This window comes from Globicephala melas, chromosome 14 (genome assembly GCF_963455315.2).
Source record: "Globicephala melas chromosome 14, mGloMel1.2, whole genome shotgun sequence".
NCBI lineage: Eukaryota > Metazoa > Chordata > Mammalia > Artiodactyla > Delphinidae > Globicephala > Globicephala melas.
In genome coordinates, this window is record NC_083327.1 from 21,203,527 (window position 1) to 21,225,547 (window position 22,021).

Sequence of the window (22,021 nt, forward strand, 5' to 3'; positions counted from 1 at the left end):
TGCACAAAGAACGATGAAATCTCCTTAGCATCCGTGGCCCTTGGTGGTCTGGCCCTTGGCTCTCATCCTCATTACTCTCCTATGGGCACCACATCCCAGTCACATCAGTCTATGTGTCATTCTCTGGACATATCACGTTCTCTTAAATCTCTCACCTGTCTCTCCCACCCTACCCTTATTTTTCTCCCTATAACATCTTTTATCTCTATTTTTTCCCTTTTCTTTTTTTCCTGGCTAGCTCCCTCTTGGTCTTCAATGTTCTGCTCAGGTATTACTTCTTCTTAAGTCAGTTTCTTGTGCCCTTTCTGGTTTCCCATGGCCTCGTCTATTTTAGCATTTGTTGCATTGCACTGAGATTATCTGTTTAAGTGTTCACCTTCTTTCATTAGATCTTAAGTAATCTGAGGACTTGCCATGGTAGATACTCAATAAATGTTGCTTGAATTGAACAAAATAAATGCACAGTACAGTTTGCTAAATAGAGCCTGGCTTAAGGCTATCAACTCAGTAATGTAGGGGCTAAGAGCAAATCTCAACTCTACCACTTACTGGCTGTGTGACCTTGGGCAGTTTACTGTCTGCCAAATGGGGATAATGATACTTCACAGGCTGGTTGAGAGGTTTAAATGAGATGTTGCATCTCCAAATCAATGAGATAATGCTAACCATTATTGTTAATGCTAAGTACAACACAGGTTCTCAGTAAATACTTGCTATATTGTATTTTACGATTCTAACAAATTATATTTCATTGACTAGTAGAGTATTATTTCCTAGATGCCTTGTTCTATATACAAGTTAAAAATAAAGCACGTGTTTTTTTTTAATTAAGAGAATTAAAATGAAAACTTTGTGGTGGGAAGTGGCCAAAGAGGTGGAAAAATAGTTACTCTAAGCGAGATCAGGAATATATTTGTAGCAGCCAGCTCAGGGGATAAAATAAATCAAACTTCTCAGCCACTGTTTCAGCTACCCAAGGTGAGTGATGATTTATACTAGGCAGGTGATGAAGAACACGGATTTAATTTATTTTGACATCCAGAATGGGTTGGATAAGGTTTCAAATTGCTGCTGTCTGGAGAATGAAGGAGGGAAAACGCAGGTACCTGGCTAGAACCGTGCACCTCAGCACATCCCATGTAACACTGCAATGTTGTCAGGGGGAAAGATCCCGAGCTGGGAGCCCAAGGACCCGGGTTTGAGCTCCAGAGATTCAACTCACTACTAACTATCCATGTAAACTTGGGCAAGATCCACACCTACATATGTGGAAATGTACTGTAAAACACAAGAACTTTGGGTGTTATCTGTAGCAGGCATTCTGGGAAGAAAAGGTAAGTTTCCATCTTTGCATTTCCTAGTGCAGGGGAAGTTTTTGACACGTACTTGTGGAATATATGGCTTTAAATAAATAATGGATGAATGAGTGGAGGCACTGTGGTTTAATAAAATTAATATGGGCTTTGGAATCAAGAAGGCCTGGGTTCTAAGCTTAGCTATGTGGTCTTTACCTGACTGAGCTTTTGTCTCACCTATAATATGAAGGTAATGACACCTACATGATAGCACATACACATCTGTACACACACAGATATATGTGTGTGTGTGTGTGTATATATATACAGTACCCATATAAAGTGCTGGTACGATGCCTGTCACTCATAAGCACAACAGAATATAGCTTCTTTATTCCTGATTATTAACTAAAGCAGCAGTCCCCGACCTTTTTGGCACCAGGGACCAGTTTCGTGCAAGACAATTTTTCCATGGACAGTGGCAGGAGGTGATGCTTTAGGCGGTAATGCAATGATGGGGGCGATGGAGAGCAGCAGATGAACCTTGGTTCGCTCGCCCACCCTCCACTCACCTCCTGCTGTGCGGCCCGGTTGCTAACAGGCCGCGGACCAATAGCGGTCTGCTGCCTGGGGGTTGGGGACCCCTGAGCTAAAGGACTGGTATAGACATTGGCTGAATACGATAAAATGAATTATTTGAACACGGGTTAATTCCAATACTTACATTGGTGTAGCCCTTCATAGTTTTCAAAGCTCTTCAAAACACTTTACATCATCTGATGCTACTGACATTTTCAGAACTGGCATTTTTACTGATAAGAAAAGCAAGTCAGAGTTGTAGCTTGTCCAAGGCCAAATAGCTAGAAAGTGACTGATCCAGAACTACATCCTGGGTCTAATAATTTCTTCTCCAGTGTTCTCACCAGCACAATAGCTGCCTCTGTCAGTCAAAGCTGGGTATCTTTGGCATCTGTCATGATTCTGATGTTAGCCAAAAAGATTGTGTGCTAGGTAGTAAACATTTAAACATTTTCAAATGGATCAGGCTTACCCAAAGATGGGAACAATTCTGTTATTGTTATTATTAAAATAAACAACTGAAGTGCTGCATTCGTCATCTAATTTCTTAGAGTTAAAAGAAAAATTATTCCATTGTCCTACAAATATTTGCGCATCCACGTTCAAAGCAATGAATAAGGTGCTGCAGTTAGTACTGGGGAGTCCCAGAATTCCATTTGGTTCTTAATCCGAGACTGCAACTGTATACTTTAATTACTCATCCCATTTGTCATTCCTTCCTGTCACTCTCTTTCCCTTTGGGTATGTCACAGGGAACTATATATCTTATAATCCTCTATATTCGTTACTCAGCCTTACCCAGAAACTTGTGAAGTAGTTCACAAGTAACCCAACCTGTATTTTTGAGAAGTTCAGAGACCCACCCATGCTGCACATTTCATTACCTCCTAAACTGATCAGATATGTACACTCCAAATTTCCCTTACCAGCATTCCAGGGACAAGGGGTTGACGAACAAAGATAATGTGTATTGCTCACCTTCTATATTCCAAGACTGTACCAAGAACTTCACATGTTATCACCTTCAAACCAGGAGAAACACTTGCCATAGAATATTCTAAAAAGGATGGTGACATTTTTCCAGTTGGAACCATCTGGGGGCATACTGTGGCGCTTCTTGCATACCTCAATTGGTTTTCTGTTTCTACATCATTCTTAATGTATATTTCAATATAGATGGCAACATGTATTACTGATTGGTATCAGTTTTGAGTTTCAAGATGTTTGTGAAGATATTGAAATAAGTATCTTATTCCCTTCAAACCCCAGTATAAAATTTAAGAATTAAGAACACGTCATTTGCTCTTTGTTAGAAGCATTTATCTCATGCAGTTAACTACAATGTTTAATAAAAGAAGAATGAAGAGTTTTAATTATAGCTATTAAGAAAATAAAGATAATCTATTTTCAAATATTTGTCAATTCATCATTTGAAAAATTTAAAGTCTTCTTTCAAAATTGACTACGAACATACTTTATTTCAGACAGTAATACTGTGTAAACGTAATTGTAATGCTTTTTTATTGATACTTCATTATAACAATTTCAAAATATTTTCTCTTATTGTTCAGATAAAAATTTGTTTTTATAAGTTAAGGTGAAAAGTAATGATCTTTTTCACATGGTTCCAAATGTATGTTATAAATTCTTTAAATTTATATATTTTACTGTCTGCTATGTTCCAACTTAATTTATACATTGAAAATAGTACATTTGCTTTAATTTACTTCAAAATCATTAAATGCTTTAATTAAATAATGACATAAAAGGTATGGCAGGCTTTTGTCCTTTATTATGTAAATGATGGTTTTTTGCATGTTTTTCCTATGTTAAAAATTAATATATTAATCCAGTCTATACCCATTTCTCAAATAAAGTCTTCATTGCTTTTGGGGAACAAATCAATCTTTTAGAATTTAAACCCCAAGTGGTTTAACAGCAGACTGTGAAATAAGGCAGAATTCAAAAACACTGTATGTTCTTTGTGATAATCTAGAATTTTTATTTGATTCCAGGTAACTTCGGACAATAGACATGATGGGATGTTTTCTCTTTGAATAAATAACAATTTAACTACATCATTGAACTAAAATATAGCGTGGGCTTAATACATTGTAAATATTACATTAGTACTACTTCACTATCGTAATCTAATGACTGAAGCTACATTGAATAACAATCTTACTAGTACTTGTGTACAAAGTTTTATTACTAACAAAGATATTGCAGCGGTTGCAAGGATGTCACCAGCTCAACAAACATCTAACAATACAATATTCTTCTAAGAGGAAAAGTAATCATGTTTGATTTACAGACAATAAAGAGCTTTGTTTTCCACTTGAAACATTGGAAATAAGAATCCAGATCATCTGGTATCTTAATTCATATTATTACAAGGAAAGGTTTCCTTTCTTGAGCACTCTGGATCCTCAGCAGGCCTGGTACACTAAGTTTACGTGAAGATAGCTTTTAGGATGCCACGGCAATGTAAGGAAACTCTCCTATCTGAAAATTACTGATTTGTAGGCTACTGCTTAAACATCTGACTTTTTAAAAACCTATTTACATACATTCAGCCCAAACCAGTAGATAAAATGTTTTGTCTATATTACAATAGGCATTGTTAACATTTCATCAGAAGGCCAGTGCAAGACAATTGTTAATAGCCGTTGCCCAGCATTTAGGAGATTTTAAAATATCATACAAATATACAGTTAGAACACGAGACATCTAATTTTGCTCATGATATTGGTGGTCTCTTTTACAGACATGGGATGGCAGAAATCGATCAAGAGGACAGTAACTAGAATGCCACTCATCAAGGGCCAAAATTCTCATCTGGAGGTTGGGCTTGTCTCCTGCAGTGTGGGTTTAGACGGCCAAAATTCCATGACACTTAATGCCACATAGACCTGACTCAAAGTGACGGGAGGCTTGGGGATCATCTCAAGTGTAGGCATATGTCTGTAGCTTCTTCCAGATCTGTGTTTCTTTTACATTTATTTCATACGGAGTGGAAAATTAGGGGTTCTTGGAGACAGCCCTTCTTTTCTAAAGAAAACTGTTAGTCTGGGATTGAAAGGCTCATCATTACTCTGAAGAAATTGAGCAGGTTGGCATTTGGCCCTATCTAAAGACATATAGGATGGTGAAATGCAAGATCAGGACACATATGTCAGCCTCAGAGGAGAGCAGATAACTCTGCAGGTAGACCTTATAAAGCTTACTGCAATCTAAATTATATGTCAATCAGTGGGTCTCATTAAGGGACTAATTAATGAATGACACTATTGAATAATAATGCTAATGAGTATATTCATTGGGGAGAACATTTGAGTCACTTGGGTTAGGAAATGATATTAAAAGTATCAGAGTGAATCAAACTCATTTAAATGTTTTAAAATGAAGGTGGTATAACACATACATGATGATATTTCACAGATATTTCTTAGAATATCAATAAGCACCAAGTTTAGTGCTGTCAGCCCCGTTGTCCCTTAATTTATTATATATGACTGAGATCTTATAAGCACAACACACTATAAAATCTACATTGCATACACACAAATACAGTTTCAAAAATGAATCCTGGAATTTTTCTACCAATAACAAGAATTTCCTCTTCACCAGGTCTTCATAGCTGTGAGAAGAGCGTTGGTATTGCCTAGTGAGCTCTGAGATGTGTGGATTAATCTTCAGGGTAATTTAGAACAAAAGAGTGGCAATTCTTCAATGGAAACTAGACCCTGGTGAGTTTTTTCATAAATAATCTTTTCTTCTTCTAAAGAGATCTTATTAATCCTCTAGCACACTGAGCATATCATCTGCATATCACAGAGAGGTAAAGTGAGGGAACCAGCAGGCAGGTTCGAGCCGTACAGACAATTAAAGGCATCTCAGCTTGGCCCACAAGCCACATTCAGCCTTACACTGCAAGAAAGGACATTGTTCCATCAGGCTGCTTGGGTACCACATAGCTAGCAATCACCAGATAAATGCTAGCTCTCTGCTTTACATCAGGCTATGCAGGCCTCCTGGTCCTGCAAAAGCCATGCTTTATCTGTTTAGGGAGAAGATAGTTTGTAAGTAAAATTTGTCAGAGTCAGGTGGCTTCTTAAGCATTATCAGTGCTTACTGGGAAAGGGCCTAATTCAGAGCACCCGTGGCACCATTAAGGAGTATGAAACGGGGCGTAAGAAGAAAGCAAGCCATGCTCATATTTATGCTTTAGCACCTCTTGTTAATCAGGAACAGAGGAGAGGCCTGTTCTTTAAAGAGCCCAAACCTACACAGACAAAGCTGGGCGCTGGGCTGTCACCAAGGGCATCTGCACGAAGCGCAGAAGCAGCCGTATGACATCCAGGCCTCAATCACGAGTGTGTCAGGTCCTCACTGCCCTCTTCTGTCTCACCCACCGTCTGATAGGTCTTCTTACCACATAAGCCGGATCTGGTAGTCCCACTGCAGTGAGCAAAGTATAGTGCTACTTAAACTGGGATCACGCTGCCTACACACACAACTAAAATATGTTACCACTGGAGGGTTTTATTTTAGAGCTACTTCCCTTATAATGACTTACATCTCCGTGGACTTGATCAATATTAGGTGCTCAGAAACCAAAACACTCCCATTTCCCGACATGAACACTGTAAACACAGACCTTGACCTGAAGGCTCATTATAGATGACTCCTTGCTAAACGCTGGTCTTGTGAAATACCTAAAGGTCAGTTTAGTACTACTTGACCCAATTTCAAAGGGAGAGGGTTCTGAAGGCTTATGGTCAGTATTTTTATCAACTAGATTTCCGGAAGAACTCAATTTTAGAAACTGAATTCATGTGCAAGAGTGCAGCAAGGGGAACAGCTTACACGTGGTCACAGTTTTCTCACTTTAGGACATTACTAGAACAGTTACAGGATAGAAACACACACACACACACACACACATACACACACACACATTTATATTCACACTCACACACAGTATAATTTTACTGATCCAGACACTACTTCTTTTCAATTAAGAAAAAATGAAGACTGTTGTTTGGCCACCCAGGCATGAAATCTACTTAAACCTGGAATATAAGGATGCAATACTCTTCAAGAAAACAGCAATTGCACAGTGATAACAACATACATTAAGATTGACACATGCTGTCTTAAGAGGTCCAGTAAGAGCTAAAGTCTAAAGAAAGTCGGAGGTGTCAGCCAAAGTCAACATGCAGTCTCTCTTCTGTTCTGATTGTAATCCATCACCCAACAGAACAGCTATAGTCCAGAAGATAACACAAGTCCTCGTATGAAAATGCTGGACTAAGAAATTTTTAAGTGTCAACGAATTCTGCTCAAGACTTTGGACAGTCTTCAAATTCTTCTTGTTGGATTAACAGAAAAATAAACCTTTATGGTTATTTCAATGTCAAATTTAAATAGAGATATTTGAAAAAAATATTAAGGTTTCTAAAGTTACATCATGGGCAGTAATGTTTTAAAAAGTGGTCTCATTGGCATATATCCACTGCTTATGTGCCATTGTTCTTGTAGAAGCCCACCTTGCAGTTTTGCTGGACTAGACAAATATAAATAACACATGGTAAACACTGATACACATCTCACAGGACACACTACATTTTACAAAATAGCTTTACTTTAGTACTATAACTGTTGTAAAAATGGACATCTCTGATTACTTCCGGACAAGTACATTTCACATTATAATGAAAGTTGTGATTACAAAGGCATTACTCATTTGATGGCCTTTTTCTATGGGTATTTGGGCTTCCAATTGTGTAGCCAAAGGTTCTCTCCTATTTCATTGGGACTTTGAAGGACCTTCCCGTCCCTTAAACAACAGCCTTTCTTCACCGTAAACCCCCGGAGAACTGAGTTTGAGGACCTACACTATGGAAACGTTAGAGAACTGAAAACTGATCACGGTGACAATCACCTTTTCACTGAGCGCGGTCAACTTAAAAAAATATAACCGATGAGACGACAGACTCTTCTGGGTTTTTGAGCTTTTAAAAAAAAGAGAGAGAGAGAGAGAGAATTTCTTTTCCTGTGCTGCCAGGGACGCGTCTGGCTCACAGAGCCTCGGCAGACGTGTCCGTGGACACAGACATGGTCACCTTGGCGATCTTGACCGTGCTCTTGATGCAGCTCTCCGCGGCCCTGTGGACGCTGGCTGCGTTGTTGGCGTGTTTGTGCAGGCAGTCCGAGTCCCCCATGCTGTTATCGAGAGGCTGCGCGGTGCCTTCGCACGAGGGGAACATGCTCCGGAACGCATGTCTCAGGTCCTTGCTCCGCAGAGCGTAGATGATGGGGTTCACGGTGGAATTCAGCAGACAGAGCATGCTGCAGAAGGCAAACACTGTCTTAATGAGCTTGTTCATCTTCCCAAAGACGTCGTACACCATGATTGCGAGCAGGGGGCCCCAGCAGATGATCAAAACCACCAGAATCAGGACCAGGGTCTTGGCCAGCCTGATGTCCATGCGGGCTTGGTCCGGCCGGGTCACCTGCACCTTGCCGTCCTCGGACGTGTGGATGATGATGCTCTTCTGGGTACCGCGCTGGATCATGCGGACGGCGTGGCTGTGCGCCTTCCAGAGAATGTACATGTAGGCGTACACGATGAAGAGCAGCAGCACGCTGGTGACCCCAATCCAGAACATCAGGTAGGTCTCGTCGATGAGAGGGAAAATGTCTGAGCACACGGATTGCAGTTTCTTGCAGTTCCAGCCCAGGAGAGGCAGCACGGCGATCACAATCGCGATGGTCCACATCAGGCAAAACGCCACCACGGCCTTGGGCCGGGTGACGATCCTCTTATAGGCCAGGGGTCTGTGAATAGATATGTACCTGTCGATGGCCGTGAGGAACAGGCTGCCGACGGAGGCCGTGAATGAGGCTGTGACCCCACCCAGTTTGAACAGAAACACGTTGGGGCTGTCTTTGCGGTGGAACACGTGGAAGTCGACGAAGCTGTAGACGAAGATGACGCTCCCCAGGAGGTCTGCCACGGCCAGGCTGCCGATGAAGTGGTAAGAAGGCCGGCAGCGGAGGCTGCGGGAGTGGAGGATGACGCAGAGCACCAGCAGGTTCTCCAGGACCGTGAAGGTGCCCAGCGTGAGGGACAGCACGGCGATGGCTAGCTGCTGGCTGGGGTTCAGAATCATGAAGCACTCCATGTCCATAAAGTTCTCCCCACACTGAATGTTCTCGTCGTTCTCCTTGTAGGAGGACAGAGACTTGTTGTAAAACTCGGTGAGGTTCACCTGGTCTGCTGGGACTAACTGGGGGTGCTCTCCCGCAGTCATCTTTTCTTGGAAGGGACTTCCCCTGAAGGAAGTTAAAGGAAATTTCTGCGGGAAGTAACCTAATTTGGATGCCATGTCGCCTTTGATGTCTTCGTACTGAATGTCATTGGCACCCACGTAGAGGAGGTCTGTGGTGATCGTTCGGAAGGTGGTATCTGCAAGGCCATCGAGGATGGACTTCATCCCCTCTGTCTTCGATTAGGCCACACTCACAGTGACGGAGAAAGAGCCCCGCAGCAGGAAACCCTGATGGGAGGGAAAACAGATAAGCTGAATGGGGAGAGAACAGGGAGAATGAAAACACACGAACAACTCGCCCCCCGCCCCCCAAAAGAACGATGGTAAACATCCCAAATATGTCCCCTTGTGTTATTTCATTCCTGTCTCTGAACATAGGTAAAATCCTTGTCTGATTCTGTCAACAAAATGTGTCGATCCTTCAGTTAAAGAAAAGCTTCCCAGGGCATTCCCTGGTGGTCCAGTGGTGAGGACTCCACACTTTCACTACCGAGGGCGTGGGTTCAGATCCCTGGTCACGGAACTAAGATTCTGCAAGCCACACAGAGCAGCGAAAAAATAAATAAATAAAATAAAGCCACGCATTTGATCAATGTACAGAAAAATATACCATAATAAAAATAAAAACGCAATTAAGATTTAAAAAGGAAGGAAAAAAACAAGAAAAGCTGTCAAAAGTTGGTGAGGTAGGGCACACACCCAACACATCCATTTCTTTCATTATTTAAGCTCTCTGGACTTGAGTCGCTGTGTGAGGCCCGCGTGGACCTCCAGGGTCTGGTGGTCAAGCGAAAGCAATGTGTCTTGGGTGTGGCTGTGTTAGGGAGTGTCTGCCACCTGGCTTCTACTATCACACACACACGCACACGCACACACACACACACACACACACAGAGTCCTGATGCTGGTGGGGAAAGCAACCACATGTCACACAATCTCTGCTCTTAAAGACTTTACTGCCTTGTCACATGCCTTGTCACACAGGTAAGACTGAGCATATAAGACAACCAAAGAACAACAGAGCGTGGAGTCAAGGACTGAGTCGTGTGGCCTGTGTGTTCAGTGTAAAGGCGGAGGAGGACATTGCTGGGAACCGTAGGAAGCAAGTGGCCTTAATGGGAAGATCCAGGTTCTAGCCCTGACTCCATCGGGCAAGTTTCCTCACCCAGAGAAGATGTTTGAACTGAGCCATGGCTGAGGTGAACTTCTAGAATGTCTACACCAGCCAAGAAAAATGTTACGAAGGGTAAATTTGCACTGATGCTCCCGAGAAGAACAAGATCTTTAACACTGGAAAGTAGTCACAATGGACCGTGCTTCCAGACAGCGACTTCCATGAGCAGCGAGGTGACACCAGCACACACTGGAGGACGGGAGAAAGACCCGATCATCCAGGCCTTTCCAGGTGGATGGCACTGGAAGTAAGGATGGCTGAGAGCAGAGGCCAGATTTTCAGGGCTCTTCAATTCTCAGCAAGGCAATTTGCCTCTGTTTCAAAATAAATGGCCAGAGAATTGGTGTTCCTATTTATAAATATTTGTTTAAAATGTGGCTATTGGGCTCTTCAGCTTATATATTAGAAATACTGAGGGCAGTCCAAGATGGCGGTGTAGAAAGATCCAGAACCCCCTCCTCCCAGAGGCCCACCTAATCTACAGCTACAAATGGAACAATTCTCTCTGAAAAAGACTTGAAAACCAGCTGAATGACACTTCACAACAAACGATAAAAGGGCCACATCAAGGTGTGTGGGAGAGGCAAATCATGATGTCGTATACCTGAAACTAAGACAATGTTCAATGTCAATGATCTCAGTATAAATAAATAAAGAAGAAATATTAGAAGTATGGAGTGATATCTACAATCATTTTAAAAATCATCAAAGCCAATATTTTACTCACTAATTGTCTTTTTGTTGTTCCTAAAAATATCACACTGTATTGAGGGGGGAAAAGATAGGCATTAGCTTGGATCCCATTAAAATGTTCTGAATCCTCCTGCTAAAATACAGAGATCCCACCTATCTGAATTAATAATTCATTTATTCATCCATTCAACAAATTGTGGCACACCCAGTATATGCCAGGCACTGTACTAGGCACTAAGAACAGAACAGTATCCGGAAAGAGCCCCTGACCACATGGAGTTCAGTGTAGCAGAGGAGACAGGCTGACCCTGTAAGTATGAGAAAGCATTGTAACAGCTACAGTCAGGGACATATAGGATGCTGTGGGAGCAGCCGTCTGGGGGTTGAAGGCGGCTTCCCCAAGGAAAGGATGTTTGTGCCAAGAGTATGTAGAATTAATGTGGGTGGAGGCAGGACACGGAGACACAGAAAAAAAATTTTAATGAATACCTGAAGTGTCATGATGCGGTTTTTGTTCTGTTTGTCTGGTAATTGGGAATAGGCACAACATGCTAAATGTGGCCCAAGTTCCCACATTCTGCCACTTCTAAGTCCAGGCCACCATCACTGCTCACCAGAACCCGAGTGCCAACCACGTGGTCAGTTTTTTTGGGGTTTTTTTGTGGTACGCGGGCCTCTCACTGTTGTGGCCTCTCCCGTTGCGGAGCACAGGCTCCGGACGCGCAGGCTCAGCGACCATGGCTCACGGGCCCAGCCGCTCCACGGCATGTGGGATCTTCCCGGACCGGGGCACGAACCCGCGTCCCCTGCATCGGCAGGCAGACTCTCAACCACTGCGCCACCAGGGAAGCCCTGGACTGATCCCCTTTTGATCACTTGCCAAATAAATAGCTGCTGCCGTGATCTTCATAAAACAGGCGGCTGATTACGTGACTCCCCTATTTCAACCTCTGTGCCCTAAAGACCAAGTTCAAGTTCATTCACGAGGCTTCCCTTTCAGGCCCATACTCTCCAGACCATCCCACGCAGCTCTTCTCTCTGCCATCTGTGTCAGCCCAGCTGAGGACCTTTCAGATCTGACCCTCACTCCCTTGTGCCCAGAGCTCTCCACATTCTGTTCTCCCTGAGCAGGAAAGCTCTCTACCTGCATCCCCACACCCATAGGATGAAGTCCAGTAAAAGGCTTCCTTCCCAGGGTTGTCTAGCCCCTGCCTGTCTCTCCATCCCTCCTCTCGCCATTCCTGGACTCGCCACTATACCAGAAAATTCGGTTCCACGAACACACCAAATCCATTGCTTTTCAACTTGGTGCTTTTGCTTCCACTGCTTTGCACACTCCTCTGAGCAAACACCCTTTCCCTTCCTCCACCTGGTCAACTCCTTCCCCCAGTTTGATGTAGCTCCTCTGCTCCCATCATACCCTCTTTGGGGCTCCTAGAATAGCCAGATAGCGTTCTACCATGGTGTCCATGGTGTTTACCAAATATTCTAATATTTCTCCGTGTTTGCATCTGTTTTGCCCCTCCCTCCCACCCACTGGGTAGTAAGCTCACTGAGGGAAGGAATTTTATTTATCTTAGTGTTTATTCATGGCATTTAATGTAATGCCTAGTGTATAGCAGGGGGCCCTACCTAAGCTGGCTGATTGACTATAGGTATTTCAAAAGAGAAAAAAAAATCCCTTTCCTATTCAAGGTGGGGGAGGGAGTCACCCAATCATAATGGGAATAAATAAGCATGGAGCTTGAATCAGGGTATCTATCCTAAACAGATGCCCGATCCATTCGTGCTAGAAAAATGCAATGATGCATTTTTAGATGAGTTACCTCATCTAAAATCTATTTAGATGAGGTAACTGACATTGTAAATGAAAGCTGCCTGTGTAGTGATTACCTAGCCTAAGTACTCACGGAATGAGCCACATGACCCAGCCGACTTTGGCTAGATAGAGGTGAAGGAGAATACGGGCAATATGTTACCGGATGGTGAACGAAGCAAGCGTGACAGGTAAGTCAGGAGGGCACCCTTGGCTCCTGCATGGTCCTCTAGCCCTTTCGCACGGTCAGCATCGCCTGCAATGACAGTTCGGAGGCACCGCCGAACCGAGGGCCCCGAATCGTCCACGGCTAACTTCTGGCATCACTCAGGAACTAACTGCTTCTTCTCTGAGCCGGTTCTGCACACCCTCCCACACTGGCAAAGGGCAAGGCACACAAGGGCTGGGAACTGCTCAGCCAGAGGCAGGAACACTAGTGCACAGACCACACAGGGACACCCAGTGTCCACTGAGAGTCTGGTAAAGCCCAGCCAGGTGTCCCGGGGAGGTTGTCTAGTTGTGGAGGATATAAAAATAAAGGATGCAGAAATAGAAGACTGAAGTTCAACAGCCACAGTGGTTGCCCTGCGCTTCCTGGTTCCTCTATTACAATCTCTCCTGAGTCCCCAGCTCAGCCTGGCTCCACCTGTTCACGCTCAAGTGTCCTCAAGTTCCCTGTTCAGCCATCTGTCTGTCATATCCTCTCTCACATCCTCGGCTCTTCCAGAAAATGTCGTACATGTGCCCACCCCTGGGCTGTGTCTCTTGAGTCAAGTTTGCTCTTTGTGCAAACTTACATTCGCTCAACAACTCCACTTATATGGGAAAGTGTTCATGGAATAGGTAGGACACAGAAGATAGCCACAATCTGTGGGAGCCGTTAATGGTCCTGGCACATCCTCAAATCTTACTTTTGCTTCTCAACTGCCACCCATATCGAAACACACAGCTTCCTGGCCCGGGAGATGGCTCCCTGCTCCTTGAATCACGCTTGCACACCTTCCTCCTTTCCTCCTACCCCTCCCTCTGTCTGAAATACTCATTTCCAAGTTGTCTTTCTGAGATAAATTATCTTTACCTCCTTGACCTGCCCTTTGCACCAGGGAGAACTTGTCCCCCAGTTTTCCCCTCTATTATAGACCTCATCATAGCATTTATGCATAAGTTTACATATTTATTTCCATAACTAGAATGTGCTTTCCAAGCACAGGACTGGCGTCTTTTTTTTCTTATGTGACTCACTGACCTGATAACGTGATAGCAGGCGTAGGGGGGATGGGGGAGGCTGGGCTCACTTCGAAATCTTCCCATGAACCTAATACAGTGGCAGTTGAATTTTATTAACTGATCCATGAAAGCTGTGATTTAATAATATATATTTGCCTTTTCTTAAAATTAGAAGAGAGAAAGGTAATTAGTTCAGTGGACATTTGGCCTGAAGATCAAAGTTTGAGCCCAACATTTCCAGGCAGCTACTGGGGCCCAGTCCATGATCTCCATCCCATAAATCATCTTCTCTCAAGTAACTAATTCTCCCTTCACACTGCCTAATTAAAACCTAATTTATCTGACATTTTGATTATTTATATTCCATTCATACAATTCAAAACGTACAAAAGGATATACAGCAAAGAGTCAACCTAACCTCTCCCATTCTGATGTTCCAGCCAACCAGTTTTCCTCCTTAGAGGCAAGAAGTTTCTTGGTACTCCTTGCAGCGATATTCCATGCATATTCAAGCAAATATATATACATTTATCCCCTCTTTCTTTTCTTTTTAACAAATACTAATATAGGTACTGTTTGGCACCTTGCTTTTCCACCTAAAAGTATATGTGAAGACAGTTCCACATCAGTACACAAAACCTCCCTCCTCATTTAGCAGCTGCCTTGAGTATCTGTTAGATACTCACAGATGCCTCCTATGGACACAGGTTTAGCTTATTTATCATCTCTTACTATTACAAATAATGCAGCCATGTCATGTTTCACATTTCTTACAGTATTGTGAATAATCTCTCTAGTCACTCAAGCTCACACCCCACACTTACCCTGGATTCCCTCTCCTCAGCCTCTATAATCAGGTAGACCACTAAGTCTTGCTGATTTTTCCCCTTTTAAGCACATATGGAGAGCTTGTTATGTGCAGCTGGCCCTCTGAGCCTCTGATGTATATCAAATTATTTTCACAGTAGCCCTGTGAGGTAGATGCCATTATTATCTCCATTTTACTGATGAAAGGCACAGAGCGGGTAAAGTAATTTGCCATTCACACAGCTAGTAAGGGCAGAGCCAGAATGAACTCAGATATTCTGATTCTAGAGCAGTGTTGTCTGATAAAAATGGAATGCAGAAGGCTGCTGGACATCCAATATAAGATGCACATTTTTTTTGTTGGTGGTGGTGGGAATGTAAGTTGGTGCAGCCACTATGGAAAACAGTATGGAGGTTCCTCAAGAAAACTAAAAATAGCGTTACCGTATGATCCAGCAATCCCACTCCTGAGCATATATCCAGAGAAAACTATAGTCCAAAAATATACATGTGGGGCTTCCCTGGTGGCACAGTGGTTAAGAGTCTGCCTGCCAATGCAGATGACACAGGTTCGAGCCCTGGTCCAGGAAGATCCCACATGCTGCGGAGCAACTAAGCCCATGCGCCACAACTAGCGAGCCTGCGCTCTAGAGCCCGTGAGCCACAACTACTGAAGCCCATGTGCCACAACTACTGAAGCCTCCGTGCCTACAGGCCGTGCTCCCCAACAAGAGAAGCCACCGCAGTGAGAAGTCCTTGCACTGCAACAAAGAGTAGCCCCCGCTCGCCACAACTAGAGAAAGCCCACACACAGCAACGACAACGCAATGTAGCCAATAAATAAATAAATGAACAAATAAAATAAATCTATTAAAAAAAGAAAAAAGATACATGCACCCAGTGTTCGTAGCAGCACTATTTGCAATAGCCAAGACATGGAAGCCACCTAAGTGTCCGTCAACAGATGAATGGGTAAAGAAGATGTGGCACATATATACAACGGAATAGTACTCAGCCATAAAAAAGAATGAAATAATGCCATTTACAGCAATATGGATGGACTTAGAGATTATCATACTAAGTGAAGTATGTCAGAAAAAGACAAATACCATACGGTATCACTTATACGTGAAATCTAAAATATGACACAAATGAATGTATTCATGAAACAGAAACAGACTTACATAGAAAACAAACTTACAGTTACCAAAGAGGAAAGGGAGTAGGGGAGGGATAAATTAGGAGTTTGGGATTAGCAAATACAAACTACTGCATATAAAATAGATAAACAACATGGTCCTACTGTATAGCATAGGGAACTATATTCAGTATCCTGTAATAAACCATAATGGAACAGAATATGAAATATATATATATATCAGTTATATATATATATAACTGATACACTTTGCTGTACACCAGAAACTAACACAACATTGTAAGTCAATTATTCTTCAACAAAAAATTAAATTTAAAAAAATGCACATTTTTTTCACATTTTAACATCCCTGAAATTAGAGTGTACCTTATAGAGGGTATCATAGTTTCGTTGTCACAGAGCCTCTCCAGCTGGGCCCCCCCCGATGGGGTCAAGGAGATGCCCTCCCAGAGTCACCCTCCTCCAATTCCAGGAACTCCGTGGGCTTGCTCCTGGGGTCTGTCCTCCTGGAGGCCGCTGGAGGCAGCTGCTTGTGGGGGAAGCGGTGTGAGGATGGGAAGGCTGGGCCGATCACATGCGTGTGCCTGCATGCGTGTATCCTCGTGGTGCAGTGTGGCTGGGAGCAGAAGGGGGCGGGCAAAGCTGGCTCCCCCGCACCATCATGTTTTGCTGTCTAACTCCAAGGAGGCCAAAAATTCTAAATTTGAACCTGGCCTTGCAGGCCCTCGTGAAGGCATATTTGTCAAGGTAGGAGGCTGGAACATACTTTATTTAGTAGTTTATGAGCTTGATTTATAGCTTCAAAATATTTTTTTTTTTAAAATGGAATGCAAGCCACATAGGCAATTTTAAAATTTCCATTATCGAGGGTAAAAAGAAAAAGGTAAAAGGTGAAATTAATTTTAATAATATATTTTATTTAACTCAATACATCCAAAATATTATCCTTTCAATAGGTGGAACTAGCCACATTTCAAGGGCTTAATAGCCACATATGGCTAGTGGCGACCATATTGGATATTGACAGGTTTGGAGCTGCTTTAAACCTTTTTTTTTTTTTTTTTTTTTTGGCGGTACGCGGGCCTCTCACTGTTGTGGCCTCTCCCGTTGCGGAGCACAGGCTCCGGACGCGCAGGCTCAGCGGCCATGGCTCACGCGCCCAGCCGCTCCGTGGCATGTGGGATCTTCCCGGACCAGGGCACAAACCCGTGTCCCCTGCATCGGCAGGCGGACTCTGAACCACTGTGCCACCAGGAAAGCCCTGCTTTCAACCTTTATGATACATCATTTCCCTAACCTAAGACAGGGATGCTACTATCTCCCTTCTTTTCCCCAGTGATTCCAGCCAGTCCAAGCACCAGTAATGGAGAGAACACTGAATTAGGAGTTATCAAACCAAGATTAGTGTCAGACCTGTCAGACCTGTATTTGGGTAAGTAGTTACTCTTTCTAAAGCTCATTATTTCATCTGTAAAATAGGAAGGAGAAGGAGTAGGAGGATGCCTCCATCATAGAATTGTTCTGAAAATTACATGAAAAAAATAATGCATAGTGAAGAACTTAACATAGTGCCTGGCACAAAATTTAAGTCTTCAATAAATATTAATTATTATTATCATTACTTAGTATAATGGCTCTTTGCCATATACTAATTATACTTCCAGATAATTCATTGACTGAATTAGATCATAGGCTACTTATTCCATTTTTATTTTTGTCTCGTCACTTAAAGCATGAAGCAAGTATAAGATACACACGTGGGTGAGGGAGGAGGAAACTTTATTGAATGTCTATTACATTCCAGGCATTTGAGAGACTCTGCATATATTATATCGTGAAATTGTCATGACAACTCTATCAGGTGCTTATTTATAATCCCCGTGTCACAGATGAGGAAGTGGAGACCAGTAGATTTTAAATAAATTGTCCAGAATATGAAGAGCTTGTGGCTGAACCCATGTGTCTCAGACACCAGAGTTTCTGCTTTGGGACTTTATACGTCTTTTAAGCATTAACAGTAACTAGGATAAAGCCATTTTGCATCTTATAGTATATTCTAGCCTTCCAGCTTCTTACAAACACGAATTATGGCATTTTGCCAATAGTAATTAAGACTACCGCCTACTAAATCGCTCTTTCCTATCCCACCCCATCTAGGTACATCTGCCTACTGGCATGTCCTCAAGGATGAAAATTTTAGTATTTGGAAGAGGTATAAAGCTTCTTCAGTTAAGACGAAGGATCACAAACCTTATTTCAATAATTCAAAACATGTGTGCCTGTGATTTACTCTATATTAAGATCACCACATATGTGATCACAATTTCCCATTTTAATGTGACCAAGCACTTTCATTAAAAAAAAAAAAAACAGCTTGTTAAAACCTGAGTCAGGGCAGTGTGGTTATGAAATATAGAGTAATTTCTACCCAATATAAGCCAACTTTTTAATGAAAGAATACAGTTAAATATATACATGGATGTTGTGCAGTTCAAGGATCTTAGCAATGTCAAAATGCCACTGTGCACAGGCTGTTTTAACAGTTAATGGGATCATGGCAAGAAAATTGTGCTCTGCATTTCGGTAACCCTTTATTTTTACATTTGGATTACTACAGTAATGTCCACCTTACTATTATTTATTTTTTTGTATTGAGAGTTTTCTTTGAGAGTTCATTAGTAATATAGTTTAGGCTTTGGGGGATGCAGCTACCATTAATTTTGGTTTTGTTTGCTACTGGGAAAATCTAAATGGAAATTTCCAGCAAGAGGTGTAGATGCACCTATTAGAGAAGCAGTTGGGTTTTGTTACCATTATAGTAAAAGAATGATTGAATGACATTTAAAGGGGATTTTCCTAGAATTCTGCTTTTAAAAATATAAGGAACATAGTCTAACGATTTAGGCTGTAAATCATGCCTTTGTAATAATAATAAAAATACTTTAATATATTGAATCTATTATTTTTAAAAAAACTTCAATTTTTAGAATAAGATCACCTGTTCTTTTTGCCCACCTCTCTATGCACACCTGCTTTTCTCCATCCACCGCCTCCAAACTTATACATCAACTCGCAGGCTATGGTGTCATCAAGAAATTGTTATGGATTTGGAAGCAGTATGGAGTTTTTTTTTAAAGTCTATTCAGAGTCTGTATCTTTGTTTCTATAACCATTAAGGGTATAAAACATCCATGTTCTGATTAGGATAAACATGGAGTAGGTCCTCAAAACAAGACTTCAAATAAAGTCTTTTCTATACCAGTATAATTTAATAGCAGGCTATTTTAGACGTCATTGCCCCACTGAAGACCTTCTTTGTTTCAGAGGGACACTTCAGTAATTTAAATATTTGGCACTGTTGATTCTGGAGTCAAAATCCTTGCAGCATCTCTGGGGGAACAGGCACTAGAGAGTATTTGCTTCCTGCAGGATGTCATGTCCGGGAAGGCAGAAAACCCTCTAGAAGCATCAGAAGACCGGCGCTCCCAATATAGTTACAGACTGTATCAGCCGACCAGGCTCCTTTTCTAGATTCTAAGTTTGTAAATGCTTTAAGGAAATAATCCCAAGCTCATCACGTCTAGATTGATAGACGTCCAGGATATCAAACGTAGGAGCCATAGGCCTTTTCTTAATCGTGTTGTTTTCCTTAGTTTGTTGGTTCTGTCTTGTTCTGCTTCGTTAACCTTATAAAAGAGCCTTGCGAATGGTTCAAGAGAAAGAAGGTGCCAGTGGATATATTTGTTTGTTATTTTCCATTCATTTCTGGGAACAAGTCTGGTTTCTCTTAATTTGATCAAGAAAAATAACTTGCTAATGTATTTCTATAAGTCAGTAGGGAAATTTTTAGTTGACTCTTATAACTGCATTATTTCTGAGGCACGTCCTTAATGTACACTGGCAGATCTCACGGGCCAACTTCACAACTTGATGAATGATGCTTCTGTTACAGCTGAATGGGCAACTGAGTCTGTTCTAACTCTTACCTCACCAGTTGAGTTTTGAATTATTAGAGTAGTTTGGTCACTTATTGCACCATCTTCCGTAGCAAAGTCAAAGATTGACTTAACTATCCTGATAATTCAGGCAAAAATACATAATTCTTCTTCCTTGTGTTAATGTTCTCTCTCTTTCCCATACAGAGAAGAAAATTCCATTGTGCTCGTAATGCTCAGTTGGTTCTGAAAGGCTTAGCTTTTCTTATATTTTGTAACATAGAGCAGAAGTTATTAAATGTACCCTTTTCTCTGGTCTATTCTTACTAACAATATGAGTGTTACATTTTTCATTAAAAATATCAATTATTATGAACCAGATAGACATTAGGACACTTATAAGGCTATATTTCTGTTCAAATTTAACCTGAAGTATGCCTAATTATTTAACATTTATAGGCTTCTTAAAGCATAAAGAATTTCAGGGCTCAAGAAATGATGCCTTTAAACTACATCAAATTAAGCACTCACTATTAGGTGAAAATGCTAGGAGGAAAACCTATCACAAAAGCAAGTTAATGATACAGATGAACTGATTCCTTAGATCTGTTGACCTTTATAACCAATTCCATGAATCATTTAATGTTGCTCTGCTGTTTTGATGTTTCCTCCTACCAAGTGCCTTTGCTTGTTTGGCGCAGGGGGGAGTGGGGTAAAGGGAGATACATTTTCTATATAAGCTGTAAAAGGAGCATAATTGAAGCAGCCTTCCCTTAAAATAGAATTTGCAAAGTTTTCAATTCAATAGAAGCCCTGGCCCATATACAAAATAGTCCATAAGACTGTCTTTATCTTGCACGAGGTTTGATCAATAAAGGCCGAAAGCAGTATGCAGAACCCAGTAGGCAGGTAATCTTGACAGTTCATTGCCAAGGACAACAGTGGTTTAAAGCGTGCCACATGTTGTCCAATGGAGCACATTACTTTTCAGTTTCTTCATTCATCTTTCAACAAAAAGTATCTTCTCTTTGAATCCATGAACAGACACATGAAGGCCAACTAAAAACAGAGTCTTGTTTCCCCGGGCTCAAATCTCAGTGACTGGGTGACTAGGATGATTAAATGTATGACAGAGAGAATTCCAGTTCCCAAATATTTTCAATCAGAAACATGTTTATGTGCCATGCATCATGCTAAGGATATGTATTATTTTTAATATTTACATGAATTAGGTGCTATTACAATTCCCATTCTACATATGAGAAAACTGAGGCTTAGAGAGGTACAGCTTTGCCCATCGTTTCCCACTAGAGAGAATGGAGTTAGAACTTCAACCCAAGTCTGTATAACTCAATGTCCCTGCTCTCAACTTCGAGGTCCAGGAACCATTTAATAAGACAGTCTTCTTTCCACTTCTAAGGAAAGGGAAGAATCAATTTTGAGAAAGGAGGTAATAAACAGTTTAATAATTCTACACAATGAACAACTAAAATCTGAAGGAATGCTCTGTTGACAGAAAAAGTTGCCTGTAGCACTTGCAAATCATCCTTGTCCCATGGGCTTTAGGGACAAAGTATGAGAATTAACTCTAAGCTATAAATCCTAGCCTTGGATTAGCACCTTATTTGCAATCAATGGCTGTTGGTGAGTAATAAATAAAATCTAACTTGTCTCTGCCACTAATTTAAAAAATTACGTATATATATTTTTCTTCAGTAGTCAATTATAAAGATTATGGACGGTTATGATAGTTTCCACGACACCAGCGAGGAACAGAGAGGGCACCTTCTTTAGGTCTGAATGAGACATGACTGTTGTAAGTCGACAAAAGCTTGAAACATCCATTGCCCATACGGAGCTATTCAAACTCAAAGGAAATCACTCCACTTCCCACCATGAGCAGGGTGGTTTTCTTAAGGCCCAGAGAGAGGATGCCACTCTCTGGTCAGTTCTTAAGAACTTGCCTGGAATCAAGGCAGAAGAAACTATGTAATCGTCA

The 22,021-nt window shown here is 41.7% G+C and overlaps 1 protein-coding gene across 2 annotated transcripts in view; it reads right to left on the reverse strand.

The window, feature by feature from the left end:
• Positions 1-3,542: 3,542 nt before the first annotated feature.
• The window catches only part of CNR1 (cannabinoid receptor 1), a 28,545-nt gene continuing 10,066 nt past the window's right edge, over positions 3,543-22,021 (reverse strand). For both annotated transcript variants that reach the window (XM_060283630.2, XM_060283628.2), the window contains exon 2: positions 3,543-9,439. In XM_060283630.2, coding sequence (XP_060139613.1) covers positions 7,958-9,376 — 1,419 coding nt within the window. In that variant the 5' untranslated portion in view covers positions 9,377-9,439 and the 3' untranslated portion in view covers positions 3,543-7,957. The remainder of the gene's footprint in view (positions 9,440-22,021) is intronic.